At 39.4% G+C, this 20,746-nt stretch overlaps 2 protein-coding genes across 3 annotated transcripts; both read right to left on the bottom strand.

Annotated features, from left to right (window-relative positions):
* ldhba (lactate dehydrogenase Ba) lies at window positions 1–7,684 on the bottom strand. 2 transcript variants are annotated; one of them, XM_077234405.1, is made up of 8 exons: window positions 7,503–7,684; window positions 4,539–4,680; window positions 4,084–4,201; window positions 1,998–2,171; window positions 1,739–1,912; window positions 1,439–1,556; window positions 880–1,003; window positions 1–594 (listed from the first exon to the last, which is right to left on the bottom strand). In XM_077234405.1, the coding sequence occupies exons 2-8, from the start codon at window positions 4,665–4,667 to the stop codon at window positions 427–429; spliced, it is 1,005 nt and encodes a 334-aa protein (XP_077090520.1). In that variant the 5' UTR covers window positions 4,668–4,680; window positions 7,503–7,684; the 3' UTR covers window positions 1–426. The 2 variants fall into 2 exon arrangements, with proteins under 2 accessions (XP_077090520.1, XP_077090521.1); XM_077234406.1 differs by having other exon boundaries at window positions 4,539–4,698; window positions 7,503–7,627.
* An 8,850-nt stretch (window positions 7,685–16,534) lies between these two features.
* Window positions 16,535–20,729, bottom strand: slc25a3a (solute carrier family 25 member 3a). Its single transcript, XM_077234404.1, has 8 exons — window positions 20,459–20,729; window positions 20,167–20,312; window positions 18,745–18,872; window positions 18,483–18,662; window positions 18,141–18,322; window positions 17,559–17,731; window positions 17,322–17,432; window positions 16,535–16,901 (listed from the first exon to the last, which is right to left on the bottom strand). The coding sequence occupies exons 2-8, from the start codon at window positions 20,294–20,296 to the stop codon at window positions 16,738–16,740; spliced, it is 1,068 nt and encodes a 355-aa protein (XP_077090519.1). The 5' UTR covers window positions 20,297–20,312; window positions 20,459–20,729; the 3' UTR covers window positions 16,535–16,737.
* Window positions 20,730–20,746: the final 17 nt, after the last annotated feature.

The raw sequence follows: 20,746 nt of genomic DNA, 5'->3' as shown, positions 1-20,746 counted from the left end.
TTTGGACAGTTCATTATTTTATTTACTTCATCTTACACACACAAACTAATGACCAACACTTACAAAATAATTCAGAATGAATACATTTGCATCTAGCTCACTTCATTCCCTTCTCTTGACTTAAACAGCAACAGAATGTTCCCTAATGATCTCACTAAATTATGTCCAGACAAGAGAGGCGTTGCTTCTTTCTTCATTGCCTACACAATGACTTAAGTGCAAAGATGTTCCCCTTTGATCATTCTCTTTAGAAGAATGATTTCATATTTTAGATTATGCCTACATTAACCACCATGGAAAAAAACCTTAAAAAGCAACCATATCCAAAAGCAAGTCAGAAGAATGGACCGACATAGTTAGAAAGGGTGTGTAAAGATACTGAGGGAGTTTGAGGAGTGAAAAAGAATGTGGCATCCTACAGTTGACCTACAGGTCCTTCAGGTCTTTTTGGATACCCCACAATGTGTCACCGCTCTTCTTCAGCTGAGCAATTTCTTCATCAGTCAGGGTCATGTTGATGACGCTGCCCACTCCGCTGCTGTTGAGCACACAGGGCAGACTCAGGTACACCTCCTCGCTGATTCCATACATGCCCTGCAGACGATAAGCAACACGTGAAGTGATCACTTAAAAACATCTTGATTCATTGTGTGCAGTTCTGGGATATGAAAGTGTATAGGCTTGTTCGACTTGAACCGGCGCTGCACAGACCGATCGGTTGATGACATCAAAGTACCGCGAGAGCGATTCAAAAGCATAAGGAGCCGTCTGCTCTCTAATCGCTCTCGCGGTACTTTGATCTCATCAACCGATCGGTCTGTGCAGCGCCGGTTCAAGTCGAACAAGCCTTATGACTACACCATGATAAACTCCTCTCACCTTCACCATGGTGGAGACAGGGTGGACCCGGTTGAGGTTCTTCACCAGGGTCTCAGTCAGGTCTGCCACACTCAGGCCGATGGCCCAGTTAGTGTATCCCTTCAGCTTGATCACTTCGTAGGCACTAAGAGAAGATAGGAGCAACTAATTAACAGTGGAATGACATGACTAAGTAATGATAAAGTAAATATCCAAACACTACTTTGTCTGTTTAATTTTGTCTCGAGAATTTTGAAACCAAGACCTTGGAAAGCTTGAACTTTTATACATTAAATTTCAGTCTGAAAATTATTGGAGTTTCACAGATTGATCCCTATGAACTGTTTTGTGTAGAAAATTACTACAAATCCTCCTTTTGTTTTAAAAATGAAAATGGTTTGTCAAACATTAAAATTGTGTAATTGGCATTATTCTGGCTTCAGTCTATTTTATTATAACTTATGAAAATGAAAATTATAATTTACCTTTTCAACAGCACTGTGGTTTACTAACATTTAATCTAGATTTCCAATTGCCCATCAGTCATATAACAGAGCCCCCGAAACAAGATGTCGCCTACCTGTCCACAACCATCTTGTGAGCTTCCTTCCAGTTCTCGCTGTCTTTAGCTGTGCCAATGTCTGGGTTGAGTTTCTGCAGGCTGACACCTGCCACATTTGTTCCACTCCATACAGGCACTGTTAAACAAAATAACAACTTCAAATGAAATATGCTGTGATTGACTGAAATCGTGCCACATCATGCAGCGGTTGACATTGTGTAACAATCTTATTCTTTCTGCCAGCCCTTCATCCTCTCCCAGTTACTTTGCTTGCTCTCCACACCCTCCATCTTTCCTCTCCATTCAGCTCCCTCTCACCGCTAGAATCTCCATGCTCTCCCAGGATGTAGCCGTTAAAGCTGCTTGAGTGGATGCCCAGTTTCTCCGCCATGATATAGCGGAAGCGGGCGGAGTCCAGGTTGGTCCCGCTACCAATGACACGGTGCTTTGGCAGGCCGCTCAGCTTCCAGGTCACGTAGGTCAGAACATCCACTGGATGAACACAGACAACCGCAGTTACTACCGATGCACAACAAAACATTCAAATTAAGCATGTTGTGAGTGTTTGTTCGCTAACCTGGATTAGACACCACAACAAGGATGCAGTCAGGACTGTATTTGACAATCTGAGGGATGATGTGTTTGAAAATGTTGACATTCCTCTGCACCAGGTTCAATCTGCTCTCACCCTCCTGTTGACGCACTCCGGCCGTCACCACCACGATACGAGAGTTAGCAGTCACAGAGTAGTCTATAAAAAAATAAACAAAACATACACTGCCACTTAACTTCAGGCAGTACTACTGAAATAAACTAACTTCATGCCTTTCAGCATAGAGGTGTGTTGTTCAGCTAATTTCGCAGGCGAAACCTAGAAATTTCAATAAGACTCCACAGAATCAGAAATTTTGCATCACGGCCAAAATTTCCCTCATGCACATTTCGCTACGGGTTCAGGTTGGTCACACGGATCTGCTGCGTTGACCAACAGAAAGCGGTTTGGTTTTGAAAGTAACTTCCGTTTAAAGTAAACGGTGCTCAAAATCGCTACACTATTGACAAGTACCTTTTTTTGCCTGCAAAACATTGCACCTTAAGCCTCTAGCTTTTATAACGAATGGACTTGATGTATATAAATTAGTGCTGTGCGTTAAACGCGTTATTAACGGCGTTAACGCAAACACATTTTAACGGCGTCAATTTTTTTATCGCAAATTAACGCTCTTTTTGGCCAAGCAAACTTTGTATTTTTATCAAATGCTGTTGCAACAACTAGTAACGTTAGAACAACTACAACATCACACCGGATAGCTAGACCGGAAACAAAACAACAGGCACGCCGCACGTACTTGTTTGGGCTTGCGCGCCGGCCAAAGAGTAGTAGGCTAACTTTACGTTTTGAGTGGATGGCGCGAGCGCGAGACGCCGATCTAGAGACGTGCACTCTCAACGCAATAGTGCGGCGCGGGACTAGATTTGATGGCCGTGTGCGAGGGCGGGCTCGAGCGGTAATGCACTCACTCTGTGTGCGGATACGGGAGAATAAAAAGATTCGCGGGACTCCCGCAAACTAGAAATATCTATGAATAAAACATAAAAACTAATACATTTTTATTCATATGTTGCAGAAAAGCAACAAGAACAACTAAAACTAAATAGAAACAATTTACAGGCCAGAGTTTCTTTTTATAACATGTTTGCAGCGTTGAGGGATGTAGCCAATCACAGACATATGTGTTGATTTCTTGAACGCAATGGCCAATCAGAAGCATTTAAAATAGACACCCCTCACCGCTCAAAACTGACTTTTTGTTCAGTGCTGAATTCTGTATACTGGCAAATCCTCAAATTATAACAAACAAAGTGTATATATTATGAAAGATGCATTGTGCAGTCAGCTTCATTGATAATAACAGATGTGTGAGATTGTGATGAACTGATGTCAGCTTTTTAGGAATTATTAAGGGAGCACACTTTGCGCGCATTCAGTAATGCCAAACCATGCACTCAGTAGCCTGCTTGCTTTTATGTTATAACAGTGGTTTGTGTGTTAATGCTTTAATAACAAATAATTTATCAGGAGCATTTATGCTGATGTGTATGGTGGCGACACGTAGGTGAAAGTATTTGGAGGTAGCCTACAAAAAAAGAGTCTATTTGCGGGCGGGAGCGGGACAAAAATGTTGCGGGCGGGAGAAAGTAACATAGAAAGTAGTTGAGAACGTCAGTTATAACGACCCACGTATTAAAAAAATGGACGGGTTTAAATCGGGCTCGGGCTCATAATTACAGTTTATGTGTCGGGCCGGGCTCGGACACAATGCGCACGGGCTCGGGTCGGGCTTGATTTTTTGGGCCCGATCTAAGCTCTACAATGGATGACTTCAGACAGAAGCACATGGATACCACAGCTAAGAACAAACTTACTGCTGATCCACTTTTCAATGTTGATAAGAGCATTAAAATTAGAAAAAATAATGAGACAAATAGAAATCAAGGGACATTTAGAATAGATAAAAATGTGCGATTAATCGCGAGTTAACTATGGCATTAATGCGATTAATCGCGATTAAATATTTTAATCGTTTGACAGCACTAATATAAATATACAAGCTAAAATAATCTGATAATTTTATAGTCAAGCTCAGGGAAGTGAATCTCACCCTTGTCAGCCACAATCTTAGGGGTCTTGAGGAAAAGGCTGCCATGTTGCAAATCCAACATTTCTCCCCTCAGTCTATCCTCCACAACATCCACCAGAGCCAGTTCATCTGTAAGCTCCTACAAGAGAGTAAACAACATTACTTTAAATGCCTGACAATTTTCATAGAAAGGTGGTCACATTAGTGAAATTTAGCGGGCAAAAAATAAAAAATATTTTTTAAAAATACTCATTGTCCACAGTGCAGCTCATGCAAAGCTCCCAATTGCATGATTTCTATTGAAATGACTAGATTTTGCCTGCGAGATTTCACCTAGTGACAGTAAATGTGACCACAAACTATAGTAGCTATAAATATTACATATTCAAGGCGTGAATTGTCACCAAAATTCAAAGTAAAAATGTTTGCTCATTACACTTATGTAGAGTGATTCATTGAATGATTAAGCCTCTTACCCGAAGCAGGACGCTGACAGCGCAAGCCATGCCCACTTGTCCCACACCAACAATTGTGACTTTGTTCCTGGGGGGCTCAGCGGGGCCACTGGCCAAAGGAGTGATCAGCTTCTCCATTACTGAAGCCATGATCCACGGGAAGCTGTGGTGTAAACGTTAACTGGGTAAGAGGACATGGTCAGGCAACAAAGCTGGGTCAAGGTAACAAGGTCACCCTCATTGCGTAAACTATTAGCCTACTCCATACTGTGCAAAATTACCCATTTCCTGAGTTGCAACCAGCAGAGGCCCACTCAATAATAAAATTAGCCACTAGAGCAAAGTCACTCTGCCCCTATTTGCTAGACAAAATGGAGCGTTTCTAAACACTGTAATATTAGTTAGGCAACGTGGCCATCCAAGAAAAACACAAGAAAAAAATACACTTTACTTATATAAAGTAAATTAAGTTTACTTTGCCCAATCTAGGAAGCTTCAAAGTGCATTCTACAATTAAAACCATAATTTATGGTTTTGGCAGTTAGAATTCCAGTCAATTAAGTTTTAATTACAGTTCACTAGACAAACCGGTAAGACACCACTGCACTGGCTATGAGCATGCAAACTGTGGCGCACACAGAAAGAGAGCTCAATTGTGACACTAATCCACAATGGGCTCATGAGGATTATGTTAGACGTTAGATATTATCTAGAAAATGTTAGATATTGCCGTCATAAAAGGTCTAATTGCACTTCTTCAAAGGGTCATAGCCAGCATAACACTTCATGCGCCTTTGTCTCTAAACCTTATCTTGAAATTATGCTACTTAACATAACTTTGGTTTTTATGAACTGATATTGGTGTGAAACACTCAACCAATTACATGAGCAGTACTGAAGACTACTCTCTGCTAGTGCTAAACCACATTCATGAATTTATACACTTAAAATCAAAATAGTGGGCTTGAAGTGGTGTGTAAAATCTGGCAAACCAAATGAGAAGTTAACAAGCGGTTTGACTCTTGGTGGGTAGCTATGAGTGTATAAAAATGAAACGCTATGTAGTAAGCTAAGGCTAATGTATATTAAATGAATTAAACTGGTGTAAAAATGTCCTTTATTCATTCAATTGTAAGTGATACAATTTAAAATCCATTACATTTTATAAGAATTATTAGCAATACTTTTAAATATACTTACAAATTGAATTACATTTAAAGCCAAAATAAAAAAATTGTGTAATATGAAAAATGTTTTACTCGTTAAATACACCGTTTGTTGCTACTGTGCACACAGAGAATTAGAATTGTTCTAAAAACGTAAGGACGCCTATGGCAAGCCATTTTAACTTTTATTCATTTCCAGGATATGAATTCTTGATATCAACAATTCAATTTTTGATATCAACAATTACATTTTTGATGTCAACAATTACATTTTTGATGTCAACAATTACATTTTTGATATCAATAATTACATTTTTGATATCAACAATTTAATTATTGATATCAACAATTTAATTATTGATATCAACAATTGAATTCTTGATATCTGTAATTGTATTTTCACTAGTGAAATGTCACCATAGGCTGCCATTCAAAATTAATTGTTGATATCAACAATTGATTTCTTACTAGTAGAAATATAATTTTTCATATCAATAATTACATTGTTACTAGTAAGAATGTGAATTCCTGATATCAATAATTCAATTGTCACTAGTTGAAATGTCTATTCTTGATATCAACAATTTAATTGCTACTAGTAAAAACTTTCATTTTTGATATCTGAAAATGTATTTCTGATATCAATATTATTTCAGATATCTAAAATGGCTTTCTTACTAGTAACAATCACATTCATGATATCAGAAATTAACATAGTCACTAGTGAAAATGGAATTATTGATATCAAAAATGAACATTGTTACTAGTAGCAATTCAATTGTTGATATCAAGAATAGACATTTCAACTAGTGACAATTGAATTCTTGATATCAAAAATTAAAGGTTTTTACTAGTAAGAATTGTATTTCTGATATGTGAAATTGGAATTGCAACTAGTAAGAAATCAATTATTGATATCAACAATTGATTTTGAATGGCAGCCTAGGATGACATTTCACTTGTGAAAATACAATTACAGATATCAAGAATTATAGTTTTTACTAGTTGAAATACAATTCTTGATATCTAGAATGAGCATTTTAATTAGTAAAAATGTGATTGTTGATATCAAGAATTAGCATTGTTACTAGTGGAAATGTAATTTCTGATATCAAAAATTGCCATTGTTACTAGTATAAATCTAATTCCTGATATCAATAACTATAATTTTAACTAGTTAAAATTGAATTGTTGATATCAAGAATTCATATCCTGGAAATGAATAAAAGTTAAAAAGGCTTGCCATAGACGCCTACGAAATAACCCAACCCTACAAAAAGTAAGTATTTGAACTTAATTCAGCGCTCCTAAACCCCTATTATGACGCAACCGTCCTTATCACGTCCTTGACGATTCGGATGCAGTAATTGCGTCTGAAAACAAACAGCAATTTCTAAATCATAATGGTAATCGATTCACTCTTATTGTAAGCGTCTCGAGTTATTCATGCATTCGTAATTCGGCCTCCCTCCATCAGACGAAGCTAAACAAGGCCAAATTCACGGTCAACGTGCAGTGGATTCCTCCATGTTCATGCGTGCACCAAACACAAACGTCCTTGGCTGCTCTGATCATCAATCTATTCAGGTTGGAAACACGACTGTCACTTCACTTAAAACGCAACAAAATACTTCAAACTTCAAGATGTGTCGCACGGAAGTGTTGCAAACATTAAAGCGGAGATTTATTCACCTTCAATGTCAACGACATGCATCGCACCATGACGACGGTGCTTGTTTAACATAATGCTAATCGAGAGAATTTATTTAGATGAGGCATATGCGAAGTAATAAAACAGTCATTCAGTCCATATACATACATTTGTTGCAGGAATGTTAAATAAGTATCCTTAACTGCAGGAAGGGCAGTGAGAGACGCTGCTGACCGAGTACCGGTGAGAGGGAGCGCTTGCGTGCGTGCGTGGTCGCTGGTCGCGTGACTCGTGGAGGAGCGGAATTTAAGCGTGCGGCGCTACGCAGAGAGCGTATGACCTATTGTCACAAGTGCATGCGATGCCCTTATTGATATGAGGAATATGAGAACGACAGATCGGCCCACTTTCCCATTGGAGGACTATGTCAAGGATTTAATTGTTATCATAAAAATACTTCCTCTCCACTGACCTTGCCCCTTAATAGGATCTGTATTAATGCAATATTCGTCAATAATGCCACATTAAAGTCCTATCTCAATCATCACTATGCAAAGTTAAATATTAAAATATAAACATTGCATTTTTCCAGCTTTCATTAGATTATTTGGGATGTTGGTTGCCAAATGGAGTTGTTATGGTGGGGTTGTGTCTTATGCAACCATGACAGGTTTTGAGTAAACACATCCAGATGCCTGGAGCCTAATTAGTGAATCTTGTTGTAACTCGAACATTACATTTCAAATACAAAATCAAGAAAACTTGCGTGGCTACTTTACTTAAAGATTACCCTCAATTTTGAAATATAACAATTGATCTCAAATGGCTTTAGCTTTTGCATTTTGGAGCCACATGTTTCCCAGAATAAGACAGACAGACGACAGACAGACAGATAGATGGATGGCTGGATGGATGGATGGATGGGTAGATAGATAGATAGATAGATGTGTTTGTGCTATGGCACCTCAGCAACATGCCAACAGCCTTCTCATGGTCAAACAATGCTTTCTTAAATCCTAAATATGGGGACCAATGAGGCCTCTGTTCCTCCCACTGGCTCGTCCAATAAGAGCATGCATCAGTTAGTGACATCAGAGCAGATTTAAGGGCATGTCATTATTTGCTTAAAAGCTTAGAGAAAGGAAAAATGTTTGTTTACATACATCAAACAAGGAATTAAAGAGATGAAATGTACTAAATGGATGAAGAAAAGAGCAAGAGAGAAGAAGAGGAGCTGTGCATGTGTGTGTGTGTGTGTGTGTGTGTGTGTGTGTTAGGGGGGATTATGGGACACCTTGCTGTCTAGTTAGTGCTTGGTTTGGTGGATAGATTGGTGTGTGTGTCCCTTTCGAGAATGTTCACACAGCTATACGCAGTGGAAAACTCCTTTTCTCGAGAATATTGAAGCCTTTATTTTAAAATGCTGTGCAGCTGCACAGCCAGCACAGCACAGAGCTGTTGCTGATTGGCTGGGCTGCGGGAACTGTACAAACCTATGGTGAAGCAGCGAGGACGCGTGAACCTATCAGGGTGGGTTCTTCCCGCCTAGCGCACATCAGAATGGGCGTGGCTGCTGACTATACAAGCGGCCCATTTCACCAGAGGAATCAGATTTAATCTCCTTCAGCAAACGACTACGTCTTCGCTGACTCTTCTAAAGTCTTCGCCTCGCCATCTACTAGCCTCAGCAGTGGAACGAGCGACTCTGCCTTGCAGCTCAGCGGACGGCGACCTTCCTGCAACTCGGCGGCGCTCTCAAGATTTGCTGTTTTCCTGCGGCCATCCGGTGAACGCATATCCTTAAGCCTTCAAGTGCTCGCTGCTGCGGCGCTTATAAACGAGCAAATTTCTCTTGTGACGTTGTTCCAAATGTCCCAAGCACACAAACACTGTTTTAAAGCACAAAAACAAATAAATACCCAAATAAAGCACAAAAAGAGCACCTCCCCCCCCCAAATGCCATTCAGCCCCTAGCCTATTAACATTATTACTATATAACATTATTCTTAAAGAACAGGGATGTGCTGGCCCACGAATGGCCCAGCCTCCCTCTTTACGCATTCCCTCCGGTCTCGATGCTCCCTCAGGTCAGATCAGGGAACACAAGTGTGTGGTCCTACTGATAGCCCCTCTCTGGAAGACCCAGATATGGTTCCCCGAGTTGGCGCGGTTGCTAGAGACAGCTCCGTGGCCTATACCGCTGAGGAGGGACCTCCTCACGCAGGCGAACAGAACATTCTGGCACCCTTGTCCCAAATTGTGGGCCCTCCATGTATTGGCGCTTTTCCATTGCATGGTACGGTACGGTTCGGTTCGGTACGGCACGCTTTGGCGCTTTTCCACTGCATGTTACAGTACGGCTCGGCTCGGTACGGCTCACTTGTGGCACTTTTCCACTGCATGGTACGGTAGGGTACGGCTCGCTTCGGCTCGCTTTAAATGGTACCACCTCTGTTGAGTTTCCAAGCGTACCGTACCGATACTAAAATGTGACGTGGAAGCACTGTAGATCACTGATTGGTCAGACAGACAGAATCATAACTACCAGCGTCATTGTATTTGCGAGACATCAAACCCGCTAGATTTAAATAGCCAGTAACAGCCACCGCTGTAGCACCTGTTTTAAAACTACTTGCTTGACTTGTTGAAGAAAAAAAACTTCCTGAAAAAAAAAGAAATGGCTGAATCGTGGTCAGTGGACGAGAAGCGCAGTGTCGTTCCACTTGTTGTTTGCCGAGGAGCGGATAAACTATAATGATCAGTCATAATCCCACCCACTTTGAAGCGGTACTAACTGCAGTGGAAAAGCAACCGAGGTAAAGCGAACCGAGCCGTGCCACGCCGAGTCGTACCACGGAGTGGAAAAGCGAAGCGAGCCGAACTGTGCCGCGCCGAGCCGAACCGTACTGAGCCGTACCGAGCCGTACCATGCAGTGGAAAAGCGCCATATGGCCCCTCAACGGGTACCCGGGAACATCCCGGAAAAAGTCTTAAGCACTATCACAGAAGCTAGATCTCTGTCAACCAGACGCCTTAAATGTTCAGTGTTCACTAGCTGGTGTACAGCTCGGGATCTCGACCCCTATTCGTGTGATGTACCATCGGTACTGTCCTTTTTCCAAGAGCTGATGGATAGCAGCCTTTCACGCTCCTGTGGCCGGCCAGTCCTTAGGAAGGAATGACCTGGTCGTGCGCTTCCTTAAGGGGCCAGGAGGCCGTCTCGACCCCCTTCTACACCTGCCTGGGACCTATCCACGGTCCTCAGGGCACTTAAGGGACCCCCCTTCGAGCCGCTTCGGTCGGCAGGCTTAAAGCCTCTCTCACTTAAGGCCGCACTCCTGCTAGCACTGGCATCTGTCAAGCGAGTAGGTGACTTGCTAGCGCTCTCTATGAACACTTCCTGTCTCGAATTCGGGGCCTAACGACTCCAAAGTCGTCCTCAGACCAAGGCATGGTTATGTACCCAAGGTGCTCTCAACTCCATTCAGAGCCCAGGTCATTTCGCTATCGGCGCTTCCCTCACTGGAAGAAGATGAAAAATTGAGTATACTCTGCCCTGTTCTGGCTCTCAGAATTTATTTAGAGCGCTCTGCCTCATTCAGACAGTCAGAACAGCTCTTTGTATGCTTCGGCGGCCATACCAAAGGGCTTCCGGCCACAAAGCAGAGATTATCGAGATGAATAGTGGATGCTATCTCTCTAACTTACGCCTAAATGGGCCTACAATGTCCCATAGGCATCAGAGCTCATTTCACAAGGGGCATGGCTTCTTCATGGGCTTGGTCCAGTGGTGAACCAATCAAAGACATTTGTGTGGCGGCCGGCTGGTCTTCGCCGTCCACATTTGTGAGATTTTATAACTTAGAGGTGCCAGCACTGCAGGCACGAGTACTTTCTGTTTGAGAGGTCTTGGCCCCTGAGCGGCTCAAGCCTCTGGTATTCCATTCGCGGGGCCCAGTTGGGCTCTGACTTTAGTTCTACTATGAGCCTCGGGCTACGCAGCCCCAGGCAATGGTTCAGAGCGAAGTCTTCAGCTAATAGCACAGCATTTAAAATGGGTTTCCACTGCGTACACCTACGCAATACGAAGTGAACGTTCTCGAAAGGAAACGTCCTCGGTTACTAACGTAACCTCGGTTCCCTGAGAGTGGGGAACGAGTATTGCGTAGCCAGCCGTCCTATTAAGCTGAACTTCAGGTCTGTCGCTTCAGTCAATTTAACCTGGTTCCTATGAGGATATGGGCCGCTAGTCAGCAGCCACGCCCATTCCCTCAAGGCGGGAAGCGCCCTGATAGGTTCACACATCCTCGCTGCTTCGCCATAGCTTTGTGCAGTTCCCGCATCCCAGCCAATCAGCGAGCCAGACATCTCTGTGCTGTGCTGGCTGTGCAGCTGCACTCTATTTTAGAATAAAGGCTTTTCTACTCTCAGGGAACGGAGGTACAAGTACGATTACGTCCGTGCCCTCTAGGTCTTACCATCCTGACGGCCACAATAGGATTCTATAGCTACAGGTGAAACTTGAAAAATTAGAATATCGTGCTAAAGTTATCATTCTGATTATTATGGCTTACAACTTATGGAATGCCCAAATTCAAAATCTCAGAAAATGTTAAATATTACATGAAATCAATTAAAAAAAAGGATTTTAAAAACAGAAATGTCGGCCCTCTGTAAAGCATTATCATGCATATGTAGTTATAATATAATATAATATATTGTAAATTTATTGTTTCACCTTTTAATTTGAATTACTGAAATACTTGAACTGTTGCACAATATTCTAATTTTTCGAGTTTCACCTGTAGTTCCTGGAATTTTTAATTTCTCCCACTAGAATTTTTATGTATGTTTACTATTTCTTTGATGCACTCAAGCCCTTATCAAGCTGCCAAGGAACACTTAACCATGCTTAACTCGCATGCCGTTTATCTAAATGATGTGTCGATCCTGCTAAATTTAGACTTTTTAGTCTAAAAATGGCAATGTGTAAACACCGAAGTACAAATACAACCTATCATGACTCGTGTCATTGAAATTAGTTCAGGTGCCAGTTGAGAAATGTATTTATCTATGGACCCCTTTTCAGTTGGTAAACATGGTGACGTCTTTTTGTGGGCGGAGCCTTGGTGGAGGCAGAACGATCACTCTGGCCGCTTCACTAACGCTAGTTTAGCCAGTTTCGTTAGCTTGTTTTTAACAATGACTGGAGAAAATCAAATTTTATCTTAATGTGTAAGGTCACTCACTTTCCAGGAACGCGATTGTTATTTGCAAAAGTTATACAATCGTAGATGATTCACAAATAATCACAATAATTTAGAAAATATTATGCGATAAAAATTTCAAATTGGAGCCTGTAGGCTTGCACCCAACAACACAACAAGATGACATTTAATAATAAAAATAATAATTTAATAATTTATGTTGCCAAATCTGTGCTGGTTTGTATTGGCTGCCTCCAGTTTTCACTTTTTTTTATTTTTATTTTTTTAATACATTGGAATACTTTTTAAAAATGCTTTATTTGAACATTCAGTTTACAGTGTGAAACAACAAAATTAGAACACAACAATATTAAGAATAACAAAAATATAAAGAATAGTGAAAGAAAACACTTCAACAACATCATAGCACAAAACAAAAAACAGTTAGACAGTGATATAAGAATGGGGTAAAAATAAAGAAAGATGGCATTACTTAAATGATAAGAAATCTAAACATTTATTAAGGTAAAAAGTTTGTAGGTCTTGCAAATTGTACATGTTCGGAATGCTTTTGGGTTAAGAGATATGACATGAGATAATGTTTTATCTCATGTAAGAATACCAAACAAATTGGTTTACAATTTGAAAACTTACATTTGTGAATATAAAATCGACATAGGAAAATAATTAGATTCATTATAAAGCAGGCGTTTGAATCCGCTTAAAAAAATCCAAAAATTACAGTTTGGGATTCATAGAGAAATTTCGCAAGATATTGCTTGAGATAAACCAACTATCATCTTTCCAAAGTTGCAGAGTAGACTACACAACCAAAACAAGTGAAGAATAGTTTCAGTGTCATTCTGACAGAAAGAGCAATGTCAAAATCTGAATTCTTTTCTAAGGAAATTCTTGACTGGGTAAATATTATGAATTAATTAAAAAGATATTTCATTTACTTTGTTTGTGAGGAGAAACCTTTGTTGTATGGACCATTAACCCCCCCCCCCCCCCCCCCCCCTCGATTGCAGAAGGGACAGAAATGTTCTCAAGGAATAGAACTCTTACTTTATAATTTCTTCCTTTTTTTCATTGAGACATCTCACCAATAGGAGTGTTGATAGGTTCAGCCAGGAGGAGATAATGAACCCAAAGAGAGAGTATTATTTTTGAAAAGCCTGAGTATACCAGATGGAATAGCATCCATAGCTGTGTAAAACTCTTTGGGAGCTACCGGTATATCCAGTTTTCACTTTGTTTTGCCTCCAGCTATAGCGCCGTGACGTCGGTGCAAAAGGGGTCTATTTGTAGGCCTATAACAGGTCCCTCATTGGCATAGTTCACCTCATATATCCCCACCAATCAGTGAGTACAAGCCTACCGCCCATCAAACCAGTGGCCAATCACAGAGACGCTGTTCTTCATGAAGGTCATGAGGGCGGCTTCAACATGGAAAATGTACAGGATTTCATCCATAGTGAGCTCAGAGTATGAGTCGACAAAACTGTTATATGTATATGAAACATTTATATATTAGGTAGTTTTATATCAGTTAATTGTACTTCATATAGATGGAATGTAATTCATTGTCTAGTATCTTTATTCTAATTCAATCCCTCTCATGGAATATTACAGTGGCTGGCAAACGTTTGGTTATGAACTCATGTGACCCGGCTGAAGGACTGCATGCTATTTCAGACTGACCTTTATGAGACAAGGTTGCAACAATAGAGAGAGACAGACACATTAGAACACACTCACATGCACAAATACACAGAGTGTGGTATTTGCCAACACTATTCTCACCACAGGGTTTCATTACCCAACTTTTATAAATGTATAAAAACAGTACCAAATCTTTATGTTTGTCAAATATGAATAGCCATAACCAATGGTGAAGCAAAGCAAATCTTCATTACTGCATAAGTAATATCTCAGTATTTTCACTTTTGATTTTTGTAGAGTGAAAGTTTTGAGGTGATTATTGTTTAGAAATGATTATGCCTAAATATAATGAAATGTAAGTGCAGATTATGCAATATGATACAGCATATTTATCTGAGATTTTAACAAAACATAATTTCTAACCAGTGCTTTTTATATCATATGCTTTACAGTTTTTTATTATCTTTTATTTTGGTTTAGTTTTGTTATTTTAGTACATTAAGTTAAACTAAATGAAAATTTTAAAATGTTGCTTTTATTGAAGTTAACGTTTATTTTATTTCAAATAACGAAAAAAATTAAATTCTCATCCAAATGCTGCTAATTTTTTATTTTTCCATCCGTGACAGATAAATCTAATTTGTGTAATTCTATCACGCATGATCACATGAGCTTCACAAACAGCTGCATTTAACGCTCATGTGTTCACCAAAGGACTAAAAATAGCCAGATGGTCCAACAGTATTTTGCATCCATGTTATGATTTATTTATTCATTCCAGTTCATATGATTTGTAAAACTAAAGTTCATTCATATACCAAAATCACAGTGATATCATGTGCTTTTAACACACTTTTGATGGCTTGATGTTGTAATACTAACTAGGGAGGTGAAGGTGCATGTGGAGCCATTACAGAGTAAATGCATTTGTGGCAAAAAGGTTACAGCGAAATGCAGCTCTGCACCTCGTGACCTTTGACCCTCAGCATCAGTGGCTTAGAAAGCAAATCAGAGAGCCTTCATTTCTCAGAACTCATCTTCACAGTACTGCCACTGCAAACCACATCAACAAGACAAACCAAATGGGATATAATGACAACAATGGAGCAAACAGACACTTATAAGAGAACACCCAGTCCTTCGCTCTCAAAAACTCATACACGCTCACAAAGATGTCCAAATGCAGGCACACTCTGTGAAATGAATGACCCCCTCTGCTTGGTGTTCCTCTGATAGGATGTCTCTTAAGAGCTCAAAACAGGCTGGACTGAGGTCACAGGTCACCATTTTCCCATTGCTTACATCAAGGTGATGACAATAGGAGAGAACGTTCATTGTAATATCGCAATAAGACTGTATTAGTTCATCACTCGTACTGGCCACTCAGAGCAAGCGAGACACTGTGGATTCCACATTACTGACATGCTATAAAATATTCATATAGGAAACTAATTAAAGGTGCATTCAAATGATATTCAAGAGCAGAAGTTTAGATCTTGTTCACTTTTTGTTAGCCGAACTGGTATGACCTAATATACACATATATATACTGTATATGTATTTGATTATACATTACTTCAATTGCTATCACAATCTCAGTGTTCTCAAAACAATCTCAAAATGCATTACTAAGTTGGAAATTACTGTAATTTTATTACTTTTCCCTTGAAAAATTAAAGTAAGGGATTACTCTTTGCTTTTCTGTGATTTAATTAATTACTTCTGGTTTAATTGCATTACATGCTGTTTAAAGTTATTTTAATATTACTTACATATTTTATTAGTAATATTTAATTTTTATACTTTGTTTCCATTTTAGTAATTTTATGTGCTTTTATAATTTAAAAAATATTCTTATTTTTAAAAAATGGTCATTTTCTATGAGTTTTAATTTATTTTCATTTCAGTTTTTAGTTTTAGTAATTCTACTTCAACTTATTGCATTTCAGTTAGTTGCCAAGGCAATATTTCTAATTATCATTTAAGTTTTTCATCAAACATTTATATTTTATTTTATCTTTATTTCAAATAACAAAAAATATTTTTAACAGTTTTAGTAAACAAACAACACTGTCTGAAACCCTGTTCTACTGTATAACAAATACGCCTTAATAAAAATAAGCTTACTACATATGAAATATGTATACAAATATGACCTAATATTAGGAAAACTTTTAAAATTCTAGATATAACGACAAAACACTTTTAATACACACAAATAACACAACCAAAATTCTCATTCCAGAAGATTTTTTTTTAAGTATTCAGTTACCTAATGAGAGAAAAAAGGTTTAAAAAACACAAAAGTCAAATAAAAATCAACAGATGTTTAGTGTGTGATTGATTTTACTCTAATATTCATTCAGACATACAGTGACACTGGAGAGACCCAGTGTCATATGATCATTTAATAGTGCTTTCAGCGCTGATAAACACACCAGGAACTGTGGCGTTTATTGCAAGGGGTGAATGTGGAACATAAATCTTTGTATTTGTGAAGTTACTCAGGGTACAGTTGATAAAGGAGTAGACTAGTAGTCCAGGAGACCCATCTTCCTCTTAAGGGACTCGGGCATTTCAGGGGGTGGTGGACGGGGCAGACGGAAGTACACCTTCACTGAGTCATAGATGAACCACTGTAGGGCGGTCAGCGTGCCAATCATAATGATTCGAGCAACAAGACCCTTCCACACACCTGTGGGAGAAAGAGAAGCCATATGAACTCTTGATTTATACACAGATTGACCCGACAGTTATTTAACTGTTATTCTGCTGGGCTAATTGATCCATCTGACTTAAATCATGCTAATAATCAACTGAGATAAAAGAGCAAAATAAAAATGGGTCATTATGGTTTTTCATGGTTATCTAATGGGAATAAATCCAGGAACAACAGCAGCCTCTTTTGGTAATAAAGAGTATTACACCCCTTTGCAACTTCATGGTGCTTTAATGTCTAAAGTTTTTATGTAATAAAATAATAGCAATTAAAATCAGTATTTCATGTCCATGAATTTATCTAATGGTCTTGCTGGTCACTATGGCAAAATCAACTCCTCAGGTTTTCTTTTTGATCCACAGCTGTTGACTGGTATGTGTGTGTGCTGTGACTCACCTACAGGTCCCAATCTTTTCAGCACCTCAGCAGCTGAACTGCCTTTCTCTTTGTTTAGTACAGACACCACAGAGTCCGCAGGATGGGACACCATAGCACAGAACACGCCAGCTGAGGAGAGACACACAGCAAAGCTTACATGCATCTATATCTGTCTATGCGAAGTTGAGCCAGCACTCTTTACAAAGACATGTCTAAAAAGTTTATAACCTTGTATCTAAGGGCCCAAGCACTTACCAATATAACCAGCAACAAAGGTCACCACCAGCTGCTCAGGTTTGGAGCACTCACTGCGGGGTTTTGGTACTACGTGCTTGTACAGCATCTCCACGGTTCGCTCGAAACAGGCAAACTTCATCATGGTGTAGGGGATCTGCCTCAGCCATAAGGGAAAAACACCTTTATAGAACCTGCACAGAAAATAACATCAACAATCAGTTCTCCAGCACACAATATAGGTCTTCTGAAGGGCCTCATGGGTAATGAAGTCAATTTTGTACTGTTTGGCAGCCTTAACCCTCTGGTGATCTTCAGTCATTTTTTTTCATTTGTATTCATTGAAATGGTATAAAACTTGGCATTTGACACACACACACACACACACACACACACACACACACACACACACACACACACACACACACACACACACACACACACACACACACACACACACACACACACACACACACACACACACACACACACACTAAAGAATAAATATTACTGTTTATAAATTATAGTACATATGATCCAGTCTATTTTGACACAAGTGTGACCCTTAAGTGAGGAATAGCAGAGAGTTAAGGATCTACTCACGCGTTTATCCCCTCCTCAGCATGCATTTTGGGGGCGCACTCTCTTAGGGTGTTAGCGTAGCCGGGCTGCGTCTGGATGCGCACTTTGCACGCTTCCATAGGAGCCAGTGCAATATCGGCAAAAAACTCCGCGCTGGCTGATGCGGCCAGATAAACGGACGTCCTCCACAAATAAGCATTCTCCTGTTTACCAGACCAAACCAAACGACAGCAGTTAGCTGTAGATCTATCCCAAACGGATATGCAAAAATATGTTCAAATAAATGTTTTGGAACAATCTTTGCAGAGCCAAATTAGTTCCCTTTCATTTTCTCTCTTATTTTTATCCCAAATATAGACTTACCTCTCCAAGCATGTCATTGTACACGGACTTAAAGACTTCATAGAAACCAAACTTGCAAAGGCCTTGCATGGAATAACCAATGAATGTAGGAGCCCACCCTTTGCCCAGCCCTCTCACGCCATCCTCTCTCAAAGTTACTGAGAAACCATTGAAGATGGACTTGTACTTTACCGGGTCCACCTGTTAGACAACAGGAATAATGCATTAGTGAATGTCTGGCTGGTAAGCTTGTAAGCTTGTTTAGTTTTTAATGTTAAATTACCTGTATGCGACATTTAATGAGGTCGAGGGGCACGACTGCTGTGTGTGTGAGGCCACAGCTCAAAACCCCACCGAAACCGCAGAGGGCGTAATATTTATTTGACCCATATTCACAGCTCACATCTGCATCTGAGGGAGGAAAACACTTGTCATTTGACTTCACAACATTTCCCTTTAAATTTGATCACAAATATCTATACTGTGTGTGTAATACAGAATGGAAAATCAGAAGTCACACTCTTAAAAATATAGCTTCTTTTGGCACCTATGGTTTCATGAAGAACATTTAACATCCGTGGAACCTTTCCATTTCACAAAAGGTGAATATAGTGGAAAAAGATACTTAAGATTGTTAAAATGTTCATAAAAATAAAGATTCCAAAAGGGGTTTTTGCCATAGAAGAACCTTTTTATGGTTTTTAAAATAAGCTTTTTGTGTGTGTATGTGTTTGTGTGTGTAGGACATTTTAACAATCTTAAGAATCTTTTTCTACTATGAAGAAACTTCTGTATTGAAAAGGTTCCATGGATGTTTATAGAGTCATGGAAGCCAATACCGAAACTTTATTTTTAAGAGTGTTCTTCAAACTAAGCAAAATTATTATTTTAAGAACTTGACTGAGAGAACCCAAAATGGTTTTATGAGTTTGGAGGCCAAGTAAGCAAAATCAGATGCATTCAAGGTCATCTAGCCTTTAGTTCTAGATTATTAGAGTTCATGACAAATGATGATGTCTGAATTGAGAATTAATTGTTCTTTTGAATCTGATCCAGTTCATTTAGTCTGAATGTTTTATTCACAAATTGGATATTGTGCCTTTGTCATATTCAACTCACTGGCTTAATGAACTCTGTTGCAGCAGCTAACAGTGAATAACTGGAGAAAAGAGCCTGTTTGTCACAAAACTATTGCATGACTGCAAGAGACTTAGAATATAATTCACAAACCGTATAGACTACATTCACAATGATTTTGCATGCTTTTTGTCCTCATTCATTGTAATTGCATTGTAGAAAACAATCAGATTCAGCACATTATTCAAAATGTGTCCCATGGAAGGAGGATGAAACAGGTATATGGTAATATAACTATTATTTTGGGTTAACTATTCTTTTAACAGTCTTGAGAAAAAGTGCCTAGGAATTACAGTAGCAGGCAATAAAGACAATTAAGTCTATTAGCCAGACGTGTAATCCTTGTGGAGGAAGTTAATTCTTTAAGAATGGAATGACAAGCTTCTGATAGAGTCCACTTTAAAAATAGCATAGTGTAATTTCACTGAGCTTTATCATTACATCCGTGACCTTTTCAAATATCTTACAACAAACAATAAATAAAATCTTGGACATAAAGCCTATTCAATACTTCTAATTCTGTTTGCAACGTATCCAGTTCAGAAGATATAGAACAACAACTTCTTACCATTATGAGCAGCTGCAGCAAGTTTGCGTTTTATCTGCTGGTTCTTTTGTTGCTGATCTGGTTTAATGGAGAAAAGAGGAGTCTGGAAAGGATTCGACCGTGCCAACTGGGTTAAGGTGGTTGGGTACATTTTCACTAGGGGTTTACTGGGAAAAACAGACAGGTGACAATCCTAAATCAAACAAAAGTTAGTTTTTTTGTTGTTGTTGTTGAATACATTGCTGAAGAACAGCATTTCTCTCTCATTCAAATATTTCAGAAAATTCATGTTAAAAAGAATCGGTACACTCACTTGTCGGTTGTAAAGAAACGGCGCCTCCTGGGTGCATCAGCGGCAGGCGGATCTGAGACATCAGATGACCTCAGACTTAAACGCCTTGACCTTCTGTGACGTCACCACACTGAGACTTCACTGCGTTTCCCAATGGAAAGAGCTATGATGGTATTATGGGCCACACTAGCGTTCATTCAAAAACACAAACAAAAACAAAACAGGCAGTGTATCAAGTTATTGGTGTAAATATGGATCCAACTAAATTTGTTACCGTTTAGTTGATACCCACTGCAATCTTGAGCTCAT

The sequence above is a fragment of the Siphateles boraxobius genome, unplaced genomic scaffold (genome assembly GCF_051911475.1).
Source record: "Siphateles boraxobius isolate OS27281-9 unplaced genomic scaffold, OSU_SipBor_1 19, whole genome shotgun sequence".
Classification (NCBI taxonomy): domain Eukaryota; kingdom Metazoa; phylum Chordata; class Actinopteri; order Cypriniformes; family Leuciscidae; genus Siphateles; species Siphateles boraxobius.
Note: the sequence above shows the minus strand (reverse complement) of the source record. Positions and strands in the feature narration are given on the sequence as shown.

Bases quoted from the DNA above. Each gene is read 5' to 3' on its own strand.
- ldhba (XM_077234405.1), bottom strand. From the start codon at position 4,667: ATGGCTTCAGTAATGGAGAAGCTGATCACTCCTTTGGCCAGTGGCCCC. The intron at 1,557-1,738 runs GTGAGAGGGAGC...TTTGTTTAACAG, and splicing joins AGAGCATGGAGATTCTAGCG to TGCCTGTATGGAGTGGAACA. The intron at 1,004-1,438 runs GTAGGCGACATC...ATCTTCTCTTAG, and splicing joins CACAAGATGGTTGTGGACAG to TGCCTACGAAGTGATCAAGC.
- slc25a3a (XM_077234404.1), bottom strand. From the start codon at position 20,296: ATGTACCCAACCACCTTAACCCAGTTGGCACGGTCGAATCCTTTCCAG. The intron at 17,732-18,140 runs GTGAGTAGATCC...TTTTCTGTGCAG, and splicing joins GCTGAGGAGGGGATAAACGC to GTTCTATAAAGGTGTTTTTC. The intron at 16,902-17,321 runs GTGAGTCACAGC...TTTCTCCCACAG, and splicing joins GAAAAGATTGGGACCTGTAG to GTGTGTGGAAGGGTCTTGTT.